The sequence below is a fragment of the Cimex lectularius genome, unplaced genomic scaffold, assembly GCF_000648675.2.
Source record: "Cimex lectularius strain Harlan isolate CLEC.00 unplaced genomic scaffold, Clec_2.1 scaffold405, whole genome shotgun sequence".
NCBI lineage: Eukaryota > Metazoa > Arthropoda > Insecta > Hemiptera > Cimicidae > Cimex > Cimex lectularius.
In genome coordinates, this window is record NW_019392936.1 from 133,394 (window position 1) to 146,468 (window position 13,075).

Consider the following 13,075-nt stretch of genomic DNA (forward strand, 5'->3'; position numbering starts at 1 on the left):
TAAAAGGCAATTTTCGTTTACATAAAAACATTTTTGCCTTGAGTGTTTTAAATATAGAAAAATAGAAGTTTAAAATTTGTGTTCATTGTGTTATATATAAAGTCCGGGTTGTCTAAAAATCAATGCAGGTTATTTATTTTTTTGATTATTTAATGCTATAGTGAGCATTTTGTAGTGTGGTTAGTATATTTACATCACCAGGTCCAGCCACATTTCTGAAATTCCAATGTCAAGAAATTTCAAACTGTAGAATCAATTTGGTTCAGGTCAGAAGTGTGGCCCTGGCTTCTATTTCTCAAAGCAGTTGATCTTATGATTTTTATTATTTTTCAATCTAAGAATTATGATATTTTTGTTGAGGTCTGCGAGGTAATTAATCTGTCATTTAGTTGTTTCTGATAATACTGGTTGTTACTAGTGTGGGCTGTTATGTATTTTATCTTCTTCATCTGAAAGGAATAGGACCAAAATTCTACCTTAAAATCTACAAACAAGTAATGTTGCAATACAACAAAAGGAAAAACGGACAAAAACAACCACTGAAGAATCTAAATTTTGTCCTACATAAATAAGTAAAGATAGGCGGACCAGGATCATCGGTAATGATCTATTGGGTTGTCCGGAAAATAATGCAGGATTTTGGTATTAAACAAAAAAAAAGAAACTAGTTACTTTAAAGCAATGTTCTTTAATCAAAATAATTTCCCAAACGTGTTGGTAACTTATTAATTCCGTCTGAGTAGAATTCAGAATTTTTAGAATTGATAAAGTCAATAAATGCATTTTCCAGTTCCGTTTGATTTTTGAATATTATGTGTTGTAAGTAGTGGTCCAGGTGTCTAAAAAAATGGTAGTCAGTAGGCGAGAGGTCCGGAGAGTAGGGTGGGTGAGGCAAAGTTTCATAGCCAAGCTCCAATAATTTTTGTGACGTTACACGTGACACATGTGGTCGAGCGTTGTCATGCAACAAAATGGGCCCTTTCCGATTGACCAAAGAGGGCTTCATTACTGCCAATTTCTGATGCATGGTATTAATTTGGTTACAGTATGATTCAGCATTGATGGTTTCGCCAGGATTTAAGAAGCTGTAGTGTATTAAACCAAATGAAGCCCACCATACCGTAACCATTACCTTTTTTTGATGAGTTGGGGGCTTTGGAAAATGTATTGGAGCTTCTCCTTTGTCGAGCCACTGTCCAGAATCCACTTTTCGTCACATGTAACAATTCTGGCCAGAAATGGGTCATTTTTGTTTCGACAAAGAAGTGATGCACAAACATCAAAGCGCTGATTTTTTGGCGATCGTTTAATGAGTGTGGAACCCAATTTTCGAGTTTTTTCACTTTTCCAATCGCCTTGAGGTGGTCAGCGACGGTCGTTTTACTGACTTTGAGTTGCTCTGCAAGTTCTCGAACAGTTGTTTTGGGGTTTTCTTCCACCACTGATCGCAGAACATCATCATTAAGAGAGGAAGGCCTTCCACGACCTTCTTCATCTTCAAGGCTGAAATCTCCCTCCCGAAATTTTTTAAACCACCTTTGCACAGTGCACTCATTAACACAACCCTCGCCCCAGACTTGGTTAATGTTTCTAGCCGTTTGGGCTCCGCTTCGGCCGAGTTTAAACTCGTAAAAGAAAATCGTACGAAATTCTCGCTTTGACATTATAAGGATGACTGAATTATTTCCAAGTAGCGGAATGCTACAGAGGTAAACAAACAATATCATTTGGAAGAGGATTAATAAGTGTTGACATTCATACAAATGAGTAATCCTGTAAACGTAAACAGAATATTTTATATAGATTTTTTTTAATGAAAACTTAAAATCCTGCATTATTTTCCGGACAACCCGATAATTTATGAAATCGGTAAATATTTACTATTACTTTGAACATATCTTAAGGAACGTTTGGGGCACAGGTTCAAATCTTATTTCTTTACTTGTCAGGAAAATGTACTTTTCTTGGCAAAATGATATAGAATTTAGTTTAGAAATGATAATGATTTTTGAAATATGAATTATTTGTGTGTAACGATATTATTCTAACATTGTTTATAGCGATTTTTAATTGTTATGGAATATTTGAACCTGCATCTGTTTCTAGACAACTTTGAACACTTAAACTAAAATTATACTTAATTCTTAAACTAAAACTATACTTAATTATACTTGTATCATTGTTTTTCCTTCTTTTCATTCAGCTTTAGAGATTATTTTGCTGTTTACAATGCCAATACAAATATTCCAATTTCTTCTCTTAAAAACAGAAACGATAGAATTGTTTTGATCATCACATATTAATTCAGCAGAAATGTTTTAAAATACACAACTAACTACATTATGTAGAAACTTTCTTGTATGAAAATAGTGTTTTAAAAGTGCATACAAAAAAAAAAAAAAAAAAATTTACACACTTGTTTAACAATGGACAGCAAAATAATTCTAATGCTTATAAAAAATAGTAATTTGTATGTATGATGCTACAGTAAACTTTATTTTAAAAAGTTTTTCACTTTAGGGTTAGAATAGTTAGAGGCAGTAATCCCAAAAATTTACTAATCATTTATTATTCCAGTGTGAATTTTTACATTGGCTAAAAATTAATTGTCGATGTGCAATTAAAGAATTGAGTCAGTATGGAAGTTGATTCATTGTGGTTTTATTAATAAAATATAAATTATTTAAATTAATTAATGGATTTACAGAAGACTATTAACTATTTGAAATGCATATGTCAGAAATATGAACGTTATGTGACCTATGGGTTATAAAAGTAATTGTTTCAATTTCATACTTAAAAATTAATACTACCACGGCTTTATACTACAAAGTCTGTACCATCGTGTTATAATTGATATTAGTCTTCAATATTATAATTTCATTTTAAAAGATCAGGGATAAGGCCATTTTGAAAGAAAAGAAAAATAGTCAGTGTGTCCTTAGACAAGAGTTCAAGTAATATGTCCACCCTTCCCAACCCTTTTCCCTATTGGTTTTCTGATTTTGCACCACTTGTCTACCTTTTTTTCAACTGGTGTATGGGTGCAGACTTGAGCTAAATAAATTAGATACCAGTATTTATTTTTGTTTTGTTATTACGTTTTAAAATGTATAATGAAGCTTTTTCAGTAAAATTATTTATCGATCAAATAAATCTTCATTTACTTTTGTTTAAAATAAAATATCTGGGGAATATATTCTCAAATTGTAATGGAATTGGTGCATTATAAAAGGAAAAAATTCGTAGCCGCAGGGAGGAACGTGTTTAGCTTCCAGAAATTAGACTGTAAAAGGCAAAGGTCTGATGCCAAAATTTAATTTAATTAATTTATTTATTTTTTGTTATTACGTTTTAAAATGTATAATGAAGCTTTTTGAGTAAAATTAATTATCAATTAAATAAATCTTCATTTACTTTCGTTTAAAATAAAATATCTGGGGAATATATTGTCAAATAATAATGGAATTGGTGCATCCTAAAAGGAAAAAAAATCGTAGTTGCAGGGAGGAACATGTTTAGCTTCCAGAAATTAGTTCGTAAAAGGCATAGGTCTGCTTCCAAAATTTAATTAATTAATTAATTTTTTTGTTATTACATTTAAAAATGTATAATGAAGCTTTTCGAGTAAAATTAATTACCAATTAAATAAATCTTCATTTACTTTCGTTATCAATATGGGGAATATATTGTCAAATAATAATGGAATTGGTGCATCATAAAAGGGAAAAAATTGTAGCCGCAGGGAGGAAGGAACGTGTTTAGCTTCCAGAAATTAGTCCATAAAAAGCATAGGTTTGCTGCCAAAATTTTATTTATTTTTATTTTTTTGCTATTACTTTTAAAATTCATAATGAATGCTTTTTGAGTAAAATTAATTTTCAATTAAATAAATCTTCATTTACTTTAGTTTAAAATGTAATATCTGAGGAGTGTATTTTCAAATTGTGACAGAATTGAGGGATAATAAAAGGAAAAAATCGTAGCGGCAGGGGGGGGACGTGTTTACCTTCCATAAATTAGCCCGGCAAAGGTCTGCTGCTATATCATTTTGGTGTCAAAACATTTGTTGTGTTCATGTCTTGGGTTGTGTTATTAAAATCAACAAATAAGGTAAATTAATCAGTATTAATAGAAAATTTATTTTTAATTATTAAGTAATCATTATTTATTCTTATCAGTTAAGCGTCTTAATAGCTTCATTTAACAATGAAAAATAAGGTTCAATAAATTTGACATATGCCTCTAACTGTTTTTATCTGTCAATTTCTTGAATTGTTTTCATATAATTTGTTTGTTTTTTTGTGCCTAAAAAAACTTAACAAACAACTATAATTCAATTTAGCATGTTTAGCTAGCACTGTTGATTAGAAATTTTAGGAATGCTTACATGAGTCATAGTGATTTTCAACAACTAAACCAAGTTTTGGAATATGGCTAAAGGTTTATACATCATTTCAAGAAGGATGTCTTGAAGGTATAATTGTTATAAATACATTTTACAGTCAAGTAATATAAAACATGCATGAAACCACTTACTGTTTTGTGTTGTGTATTGGTGATTTGTTGATCAAACTTCAAAACCAAGATTTGTCCTTGTGAACAAAAAAGATTGCATGCATGTCTTTTTTTGCTGAAAATACAATCCTACAAAAACTCAGTAAGAAACATTTTTATTTAGTTGGCATTTTTATTATTATTTTATTCTGTATTATTCCGTAATTTATTGATATTGATTAAATTCCTTTCGGTTAAGAAGATATCTACTGTTAAGTTTTATTGCTTTTATCATGCATTAACACTATCAGTGGAAGATATTTTTCTTTTGTAGCATTTTGAACGGATTAATGAAGTACACATTGAAAGGTTTATGTTTTTATTACAAATATAACAAATTACATTTTTCATAATCTTTTAAATTAGTAATTCTACAAATTAACTCCAACTCATATAGTTTGCAATGGAAGAAAACAACTGTGAAAGATTATTGAATTATTTGATCAGCAGCATTTTTTTCATTTTTAAAAGACATCGATCGTTTTGAACATTTATTGTTTAATTGATGAATTTGGTACCATACTTGGTTTTCATAGAAAAACGACTGCTTACAAGAAAACAATCATAATCTACTTAAACTTGGCTGGTAATTTTTGCAAAGGACTCTCGTAATCTCAGGTAAGTTTAATTAATTTAAAGTTAATCCTAATACCTAAAGTTGGAAGAATTTTGACATAAATAATTACGGTTTTAGTATTTAAAAAAAAAATGCTCTTATGATTATAATGATAAATAATACGAAATTGCAAATTGATTAACTCAAAAATTTATAATAATTAAACACAAACAAAATCTGAACATTGATTTCATAATAAGCCTTCGGTGGCTTGTAAAAATATATGGAATATATATAACAAATTCATTTGCTTAATTTTTTTGGGCGGAAGAGACATTTAAAAAGATGCTACAGAAAAAATCAAATCAACAAAATAAGTACCTTCGAACTTGCAATTATAATTATTTCTTTTATTTTGTTACAATGGGTGACAAAATACTGACAAAAACATGCACCATATTCTGTAAATTTACAAATAGCAGATACATTATTGAATGTATCTGCAATGGTTTGGTTCTTTCTTAACAGATTCCAGCTCAAGAACTTCGACCAAATCCGGAAAATTTAACCCTTTTACTCGAGAAGACTTGAATTCGGAAAAAAATTCTTATCTTTTGTTTTTGGAGAAGCTTTATAACATTGGAGTTTTTTAACATCCACTGAATTATATTTTCAATTGTCGTTAATTTATTTGGTGAGTATATATTTGACTTCTGTTCACATTGGAAACAATTGTTTTTTACGCGGAAAAATTAGGGTAGAAACAAAACTTGTTGATTTTCAATTTAAGCATTCATCCCACACCCTATCTGTTCTATTACGGTCAAATGATTTAACTCATTCCTAAATTATCTGCACAATTGCACCATTTTGAACTTTACATTTGAACGATTAGAAATTTCAATTAATTTTTCTTTGATGGGTAGTTGTACCGGATTACTTGTCGAAATTAAACAAAACAAGTGTCAATCCTACTTGGAATAATTGTATTATAGACAAAATAAATTGTATGGCAAAGTATACTTACATTATAGTATTAGTATCATCCAGATGTGAGTTGTCAATTCTTCAACTGATCAAATTTCTCTTCTCTAATTATCTTTAACTTTTTCTTAACAACTAGTTAATTACAATGTGTGAAATCAATTAAATTTTGTTTTCAAATTGGAACATTTTTATCTCAATGTCAAAATAACTTATTTAATAATTAGACTGTTCCTAGTGATTTAGCGGTTTTTTCCTTCTTTTTTTTTTATTGTTTATCCTTTTGTTTTGATATTTTGCTTTTACATTAGACATTAGTAATGAGACAATCTGGATTATTTCAATATTTATATATTAATTTTTTTTAAATTAGCTGATTGTTTTACTAGAATTTTTATGTCATTGTATAACAGATATCTTTTGCAAAGTTTCTTCTTGTTGTGAACTGGGAAGTGTAGTGTTTTATTTTCTGAAAATGTTAATTGATTTGTTTCATAAATTAGCATTTGTTTATCTCTTTTATTTTCTATAAGTTTTGAATACAAAGTCATACATACATTACAATTGCTTTCTTTATGAGTTATTTATATGTATAGTACTAAAATTTATACATAATTTATCACCTTGTATTACTTAAACTTAAGATTAATAAATAACAACTAATTTTATTTGATTATTTTTGGTATTAGAAAATTTACTCAGTGACATTTCCTCTGAATAGCCTTTAATAAAAATCAATCGATCTCATTTCTTAGGCTGTTATTTTAGGAAATTTTATTGCAAAGTATTTTTTATATGTGTTATTAAGCAATCAGTTTTAGTTTCTACGTTGTTAACAAATATTTTAAAAAAAATGCAATTTACCCTTTGTATATTAAAAAAAACACATGCATTTTGGATCTATCTGTTAATGGTTAATATTTCTGCCATACTGAAGAAAGTACTCTTTCTCTAATAACGATTTGGGCGTGACAATACCAAACTTACAAATAAAATATCGACGGAGGAAAATACCAAGCTACATTTGAAATAATCTTTATATAACAATAATGTTAGAACTAGTAATTGTTTAAAAATGATTCGGTCATAATTTTTTAATAAGAATCGTTCATTTATATATTAGCATATGTGAAAAGATATTTTTGTATTATATTAGTTTGCACTGGGGGGGGGGGATTGTTCTTCAGCTTTAGCTCACCAATAGTACTGGAAAACACATTAAAAAATCTTTTCCATTAATAAATACTTTGTTGGATTATTTTCAAAGTTAATTCAACTTTTTGTACTGTTGTTGAAATATTAATGTTCGCTTCTTTTTTCTACAGTGTGGGTTAGCGCAAATTCGTCGCCAAGCATGAATATTTTCTCCATTCAACTGGTTTTCCATCAAAACGGTATGTTCTTTTTGACACTTTTCTAGAAAGATTTTTTGTTTTAAGTTATAGTTTAAATATTGTTTGCTGTTTAAATTGATCATGTGCCTATAAAGTAAGTAGCTTTTATGTACAGCTTTGTTTAAGTAAGTCAAATTGCAAACTAACGTAAATTTGTATGTAACGGTTCCTTTATATTATTTTATTTATTTAATAATTTGTACTTACTTCTTTTTTTTTTAATAGTTAATCAAGAATTGAAAATGATACACAACATGGAAGGAGCTTAATGACGAAACTTGAGGTGACTTTAAATATTGATTAAATGTTTTATTTCCTTGCATGATGATAACTTTGGAATTACCGTTTGATTAATAATGAAAATAATTTTTGGCTGTTTAATTGCTGACATTGTAATATATAAACATATGTTTAACAGCCATTTTCTGAATAGTTAAATTTTATTTTTTGTCTAGGATTCTTTGCTGAACTTCATATCACGTGCAAACCAGGACGTCGATGATGAAAGTTGGGGTAATTTCATTTATAATTTTAATGGCTATTAACTTTTATACTTGAATGATGATAACTTTGGAATTACCGTTTGATTAATGATGAAAATAATTTTTGGCTGTTTAATTGCTGACATTCTAATATATAAAAATTGTTTAATAGACAATTCTGAATATTTAAGTTTTATTTTTTGTCTAGGATTCTTTGCTGAACTTCATCATGTGACAACCAGATCATCAATGAAGGATGTTGGGGTAATTTCATTTATAATTTTAATGGCTATTAATTTTTTTCCTTGCATGATGATAACTTTGGAATTACCGTTTGATTAATAATGAAAATAATTTTTGGCTGTTTAATTGCTGACATTGTAATACATAAACATATGTTGAACAGCCATTTTCTGAATATTTAAGTTTTATTTTTTTGTCTAGGATTCTTTGCTGAACTTCATCATATGACAACCAGATCATCAATGAAGGATATTGGGGTAATTTCATTTACAATTTTAATGGCTATTAATTTTTTCCCTTGCATGATGATAACTTTGGAATTACCGTTTGATTAATGATGAAAATAATTTTTGGCTGTTTAATTGCTGACCTTCTACTACATAAAAATCTGTTTAACAACCATTTTCTGAATATTTAAGTTTTATTTTTTGTCTAGGATTCTTTGCTGAACTTCATCTCATGTGCCAATCAGGTTGTTGATGATAAAAGTTCAGGTAATTTGATTTCTCATTTTGATGGCTATTAATATTTTTCCTTGTATGATGATAACTTTGGAATTACCGTTTGATTAATAATGAAAATAATTCTTGGCTGTTTAATTGCTGACAATAGTTTATAAAAATCTGTAAAATATCTATTTTATGAATATTTATGATTTATTGATTTTATTTATTTTTTTGTCTAGAATTCTTTGTGGAACTTGAGGTCATGTTCCATCCTGGCCGATGAATAAAGTTGAGGTAATTTAATTTATAATTTTAATGGCTATTAAATTTTTCCTTGTGTGATGATAAACTTGGAATTACCGTTTGATTAATAATGAAAATAATTCTTGGCTGTTTAATTGCTGATATTATAATATCCTTTTTTTCTTTTTTTTTTTTATATGTAATTTAAACACTGTTTTTTGTGTAGAATTCTTTGTGATCATCAAGTGTCCAACCAACCAGGTTGTCGATAATGAAAATTAAGGTAATTTGATTAATAAATTTTGAATTAATTGTTTGATCAATAATGAAAACAAATTTTTGGCTATTCAATTGTTGTCATTATAATTTATAAGAGTATCTTTTCAGAATATTAGTTTTTATTTATTTATTTTTTTATTTATTTATTTTTTTTTTTTTTTTTGTCAAGGTTTCTATGCCACATATGTCATTCGCCAGCCAGGTCATTGATGATTAAAAGTTTAGGTAATTTGCTTTATTATTTTAATGGTTATTAATTTTTTTCTTGTATGGTGATAATTTCATAATTGATAAACAATGAAAAAATATATTAAACATAAATATTTAACAATTATATTGTTTTTGTTTTTCTTTAGTGTCTGGATTTTCGTAAAGGATATAAAATTGAAGACGAAGTAGACCACTTTTTCAAGTCAAAGTAATTGATTTATTTATTCTTAATTAATGCATATACTAATTTAACTTTTATGATGATAACTTTGGAATTACCGTTTGATTAAATAATGAAAAACAATTTTTGGCTGCTTTACTTCTGATAACACTAAACTGATAAATAAATACGGTGATATTGTTTTATGTTTAAAAACTATGTAAATCATTGTTTTGTTGTAGGGTTTGGTCCTTACAAATTTATGCACTATCAGCAATGGGAGGAAAAGTTAAATGTCGATTCACATTTAAACACTACTGATAGATTTGTCCATGGAATCTATGGAGTGATGAGCCTGCAGTTTGGTCTTTTCGATCATTTTTGTCCGCCTGTCTAGCTGGTTTGGCCTGCCAGATGCATTTCAACATTTCACAGAATATTTTTGAGGCAGCTTGTCTGTTTTTTATTTTTTAATTATTCTAAAAGAGGCTCGTAGATGTGTTTTTATAAACTGTAATATTTGTATAAAAATTAAACAAAATATACAGATAATTACAGTCAATATTTCTTCTTTCTCGCTCTAGTTACCCGTTATTGTAGTTTAAGTTTGCAAACAAATAATGGATAATACAATACCAAAGCCCTACTGCAGATATGCACAAAATAATTGCTGAATCATTTTAGGTCTTAGGTCTTGAAGCAAGGTGTCACATACAAGGCCACCTGACAATCAGAACATACTGCACACATACTTGCAAGTTTGGCTACCAGATTCGGAAATATTTTCATAATCTGAATCACTTTCGCATTATTTACCCATCATCGCTCATTTTAAAAACAAAGCAAAAAACTTAGGTTTGGCACAAAATAAACAACAAAATTATTACATAAAAACATTCCTTTAGTTATTAGCAAAAATTGTGTTTGCTAATATCTACCTACAGTAGATTTTATGAAAAGACCTGCTTGTAAGTGTAAAGAACTACAACGAATGTTGCTGGGACTAAAATACAGAGTTAAGAGAGAGAAAAATTTGCTTGATTTAACTTGGACAGAATTGAAAATTGTATTCTTTAAAAACGAGTTATCTGGTGATAGTAAGGCAAGTGGGTTAAGAAAACAGAACAACAAAACATGTATATTACTAAATTCATACAAATCACTTTTGCGCTTTACCTCTAATAAAAAATACCATAAAATCTGTGTAACATGCTAATAATTTAGCATAGTAAGTGGGGCAGTGGTGGCAGGTTGAAACTCATTTGTGATTTATAATTGAAAGGTTCCAGGTCTAATCTCTTTTTACTGGAAAAACACAAGAACCACAGAGTTCTTAACGCGTCACTTTGATTTTCCTATCCACCCCTTTTATAATGGTCCAAATATTGGGTTGTCCGGAAAATAATGCAGGATTTTAAGTTTNGAAATTATTTTGATTAAAGAACATTGCTTTAAAGTAACTAGTTTCTTTTTTTTTGTTTAATACCAAAATCCTGCATTATTTTCCGGACAACCCAATAACATAATGGTTGGGTTAACATATTCTTTTATGTTTTAATGCTTTTTTAGTATTTTAGCTTTTATAAGTATACCATTTTGACACTGTTTTATTTTATTATTTTACAAATTGATAAGTAAAAAAATAAGTATTTTATTATATTAAATTATTATTATTTTATATTAAATAAGTATTTTATTTTATATTTATTTCCTTCATCACCGTATTGGATTAGTTGCATTAATTGATTTTATTATTATTAGTTATGTAAGTGCATACAGGTTTACCTAAATAGCATGTAAAATAATGTTTATAATAAACTGCTTGAAAAGACAATATTGTCAGTATGAGATAAACTACAAATTGTGAAAAATGTGTATGTACAGATGTAGTAAAAATAATTATAAAATGTACCCTTGGTTGTTAGCTGGCTCAACTAAGTCTTAGAACCAAATAAAAATTTGTTATAAAAAATTATACAATTGGAAAGGAAATTGTGTGGAGTAATTTTTGGCAGAAAATCATTAGAATTACATAAAATTGTATGATTTTTGTTTGTTTAAAAAAGATAATAGACATTTTTGACAGAGTGGTTGTAATGTCTATGTCGTAACTGAACAAATGGATGGAGGTAGAAATTACTACTCATTGGATGAAATCAACAGGTGCAAAACAGCCAGAGAATTTTCTCGATGTTTCAACAAGAAAAACAAAAATCTACCACTACCTTAGTAGGCAGGAATTAAAGGAAATAATAGACAACTACATTTAACCCTTGTCAATTCAAATTTCGTGATAATACGAACTCAGAGGGTCACTTCTGCAAATTGAGAAAATTCTGTGCATTTCGATACACTGTAATACAAAATATTTTTCATAACAGGGGGAGAAAAGCATGCTATTAATCGAAATGGAGCCACTTCCCATCTTGATAATTTGCACTTTTTCTTTGTTATATTCCTCTAAATTTCCATGTATTGTTTTCTTCCTAACAGCCAAAAGTTTCTTCAAATTTTCTCTGGTTTATTATGTTCTGCCTTCTGCGATCAGTGTTTTGTCAATGGTCACTTTGGAAAATCTTTTATTTTAAACAAAGGACACACCACGCCATATTGAAACAAAAACCACTTCAGGATTTTTTTAATAAGTTGAATTTTACAATTGATCTATTTCCACTTTTTCATTAATTTTACCATGTATTATATATGTACAATTTAAGTAATAAGTTGAAAAAATGCATATCAACTCTTAACATTTTTTTTTTCTTTCGTCTTGATAATTAGAATTATTTTTGTGGCCCTTTGGGTTTCAAATTATCAAGAGTCGACTGTACCAATTATTAGACCAACACCGATATTTAGGCATTTCACTGTTTTAAGTGGTTAGCATTTTTTATAAATTGTGTGGTGGTTGTTTAGTAGATCAATATTTCAACCAGAAAAACAAAAATCTACCTCCACCTTAGTAGGCAGGAATTAAAGGAAATAATAGACGACTACAGTTCCATTGCTATCTGTAAGTATAAGCGATACGAATACATATAATCAACTAAATGGTTTGTAGAAGGACGTACCAATGAAATAAAGTAATGTTTAGGTTCAGGCTTTTAAGCTTTTTTGATGAGGTCACCAGGAAATTTTTTTGTAGGACAGGGCTTCCCAATCTTTAGCCAGCCAGGACCCTTTTCACAGAACAAAATCCAGGGCAGACACCTCATATTTAATTATTTTAAATTAAATACTTATAGTGTAGTTGTATAAACTAGCTAGTACATTCCTAATTAGTGATGGAAAGGGCTATGAAAACAGACATTAGGTTGATATGTGTAACTTTATTTACAAAATCCAGAACACAAAAATCAAATGGGACAGAACAAAATCAATATGTATGTAAAACTCGAGCCAAATTCAAATCTAATAATTTGAACATTAATGAAAAGAGTGAGGTTGTTTTAGCCTGCACAATTTGGATATGTTGGGTTTAATTTTAGATAGTTGGAGACAGATGTCATGGTTCTGCATCT

General features: G+C 28.6%; 1 protein-coding gene across 2 annotated transcripts in view; it reads left to right on the forward strand.

The window, feature by feature from the left end:
- LOC106670174 (hrp65 protein-like) overlaps positions 1-10,065 on the forward strand; it is a 29,217-nt gene extending 19,152 nt beyond the window's left edge. The window contains exons 11-21 of one of the 2 annotated variants that reach the window (XR_001341040.2): positions 7,423-7,491; positions 7,717-7,774; positions 7,947-8,004; positions 8,182-8,237; positions 8,418-8,473; positions 8,653-8,710; positions 8,902-8,956; positions 9,132-9,188; positions 9,354-9,409; positions 9,541-9,602; positions 9,797-10,065. Coding sequence is in view for 1 of the 2 variants with exons in the window: in XM_024229414.1 (XP_024085182.1) it covers positions 7,423-7,455 (33 nt within the window). In the remaining variant the exon portion in view is untranslated. Of the gene's footprint in view, positions 1-7,422; positions 7,492-7,716; positions 7,775-7,946; positions 8,005-8,181; positions 8,238-8,417; positions 8,474-8,652; positions 8,711-8,901; positions 8,957-9,131; positions 9,189-9,353; positions 9,410-9,540; positions 9,603-9,796 lie in introns of those variants that run through there. The other variant, XM_024229414.1, reaches the window with a different exon arrangement.
- The last annotated feature ends 3,010 nt before the right edge of the window (positions 10,066-13,075 follow it).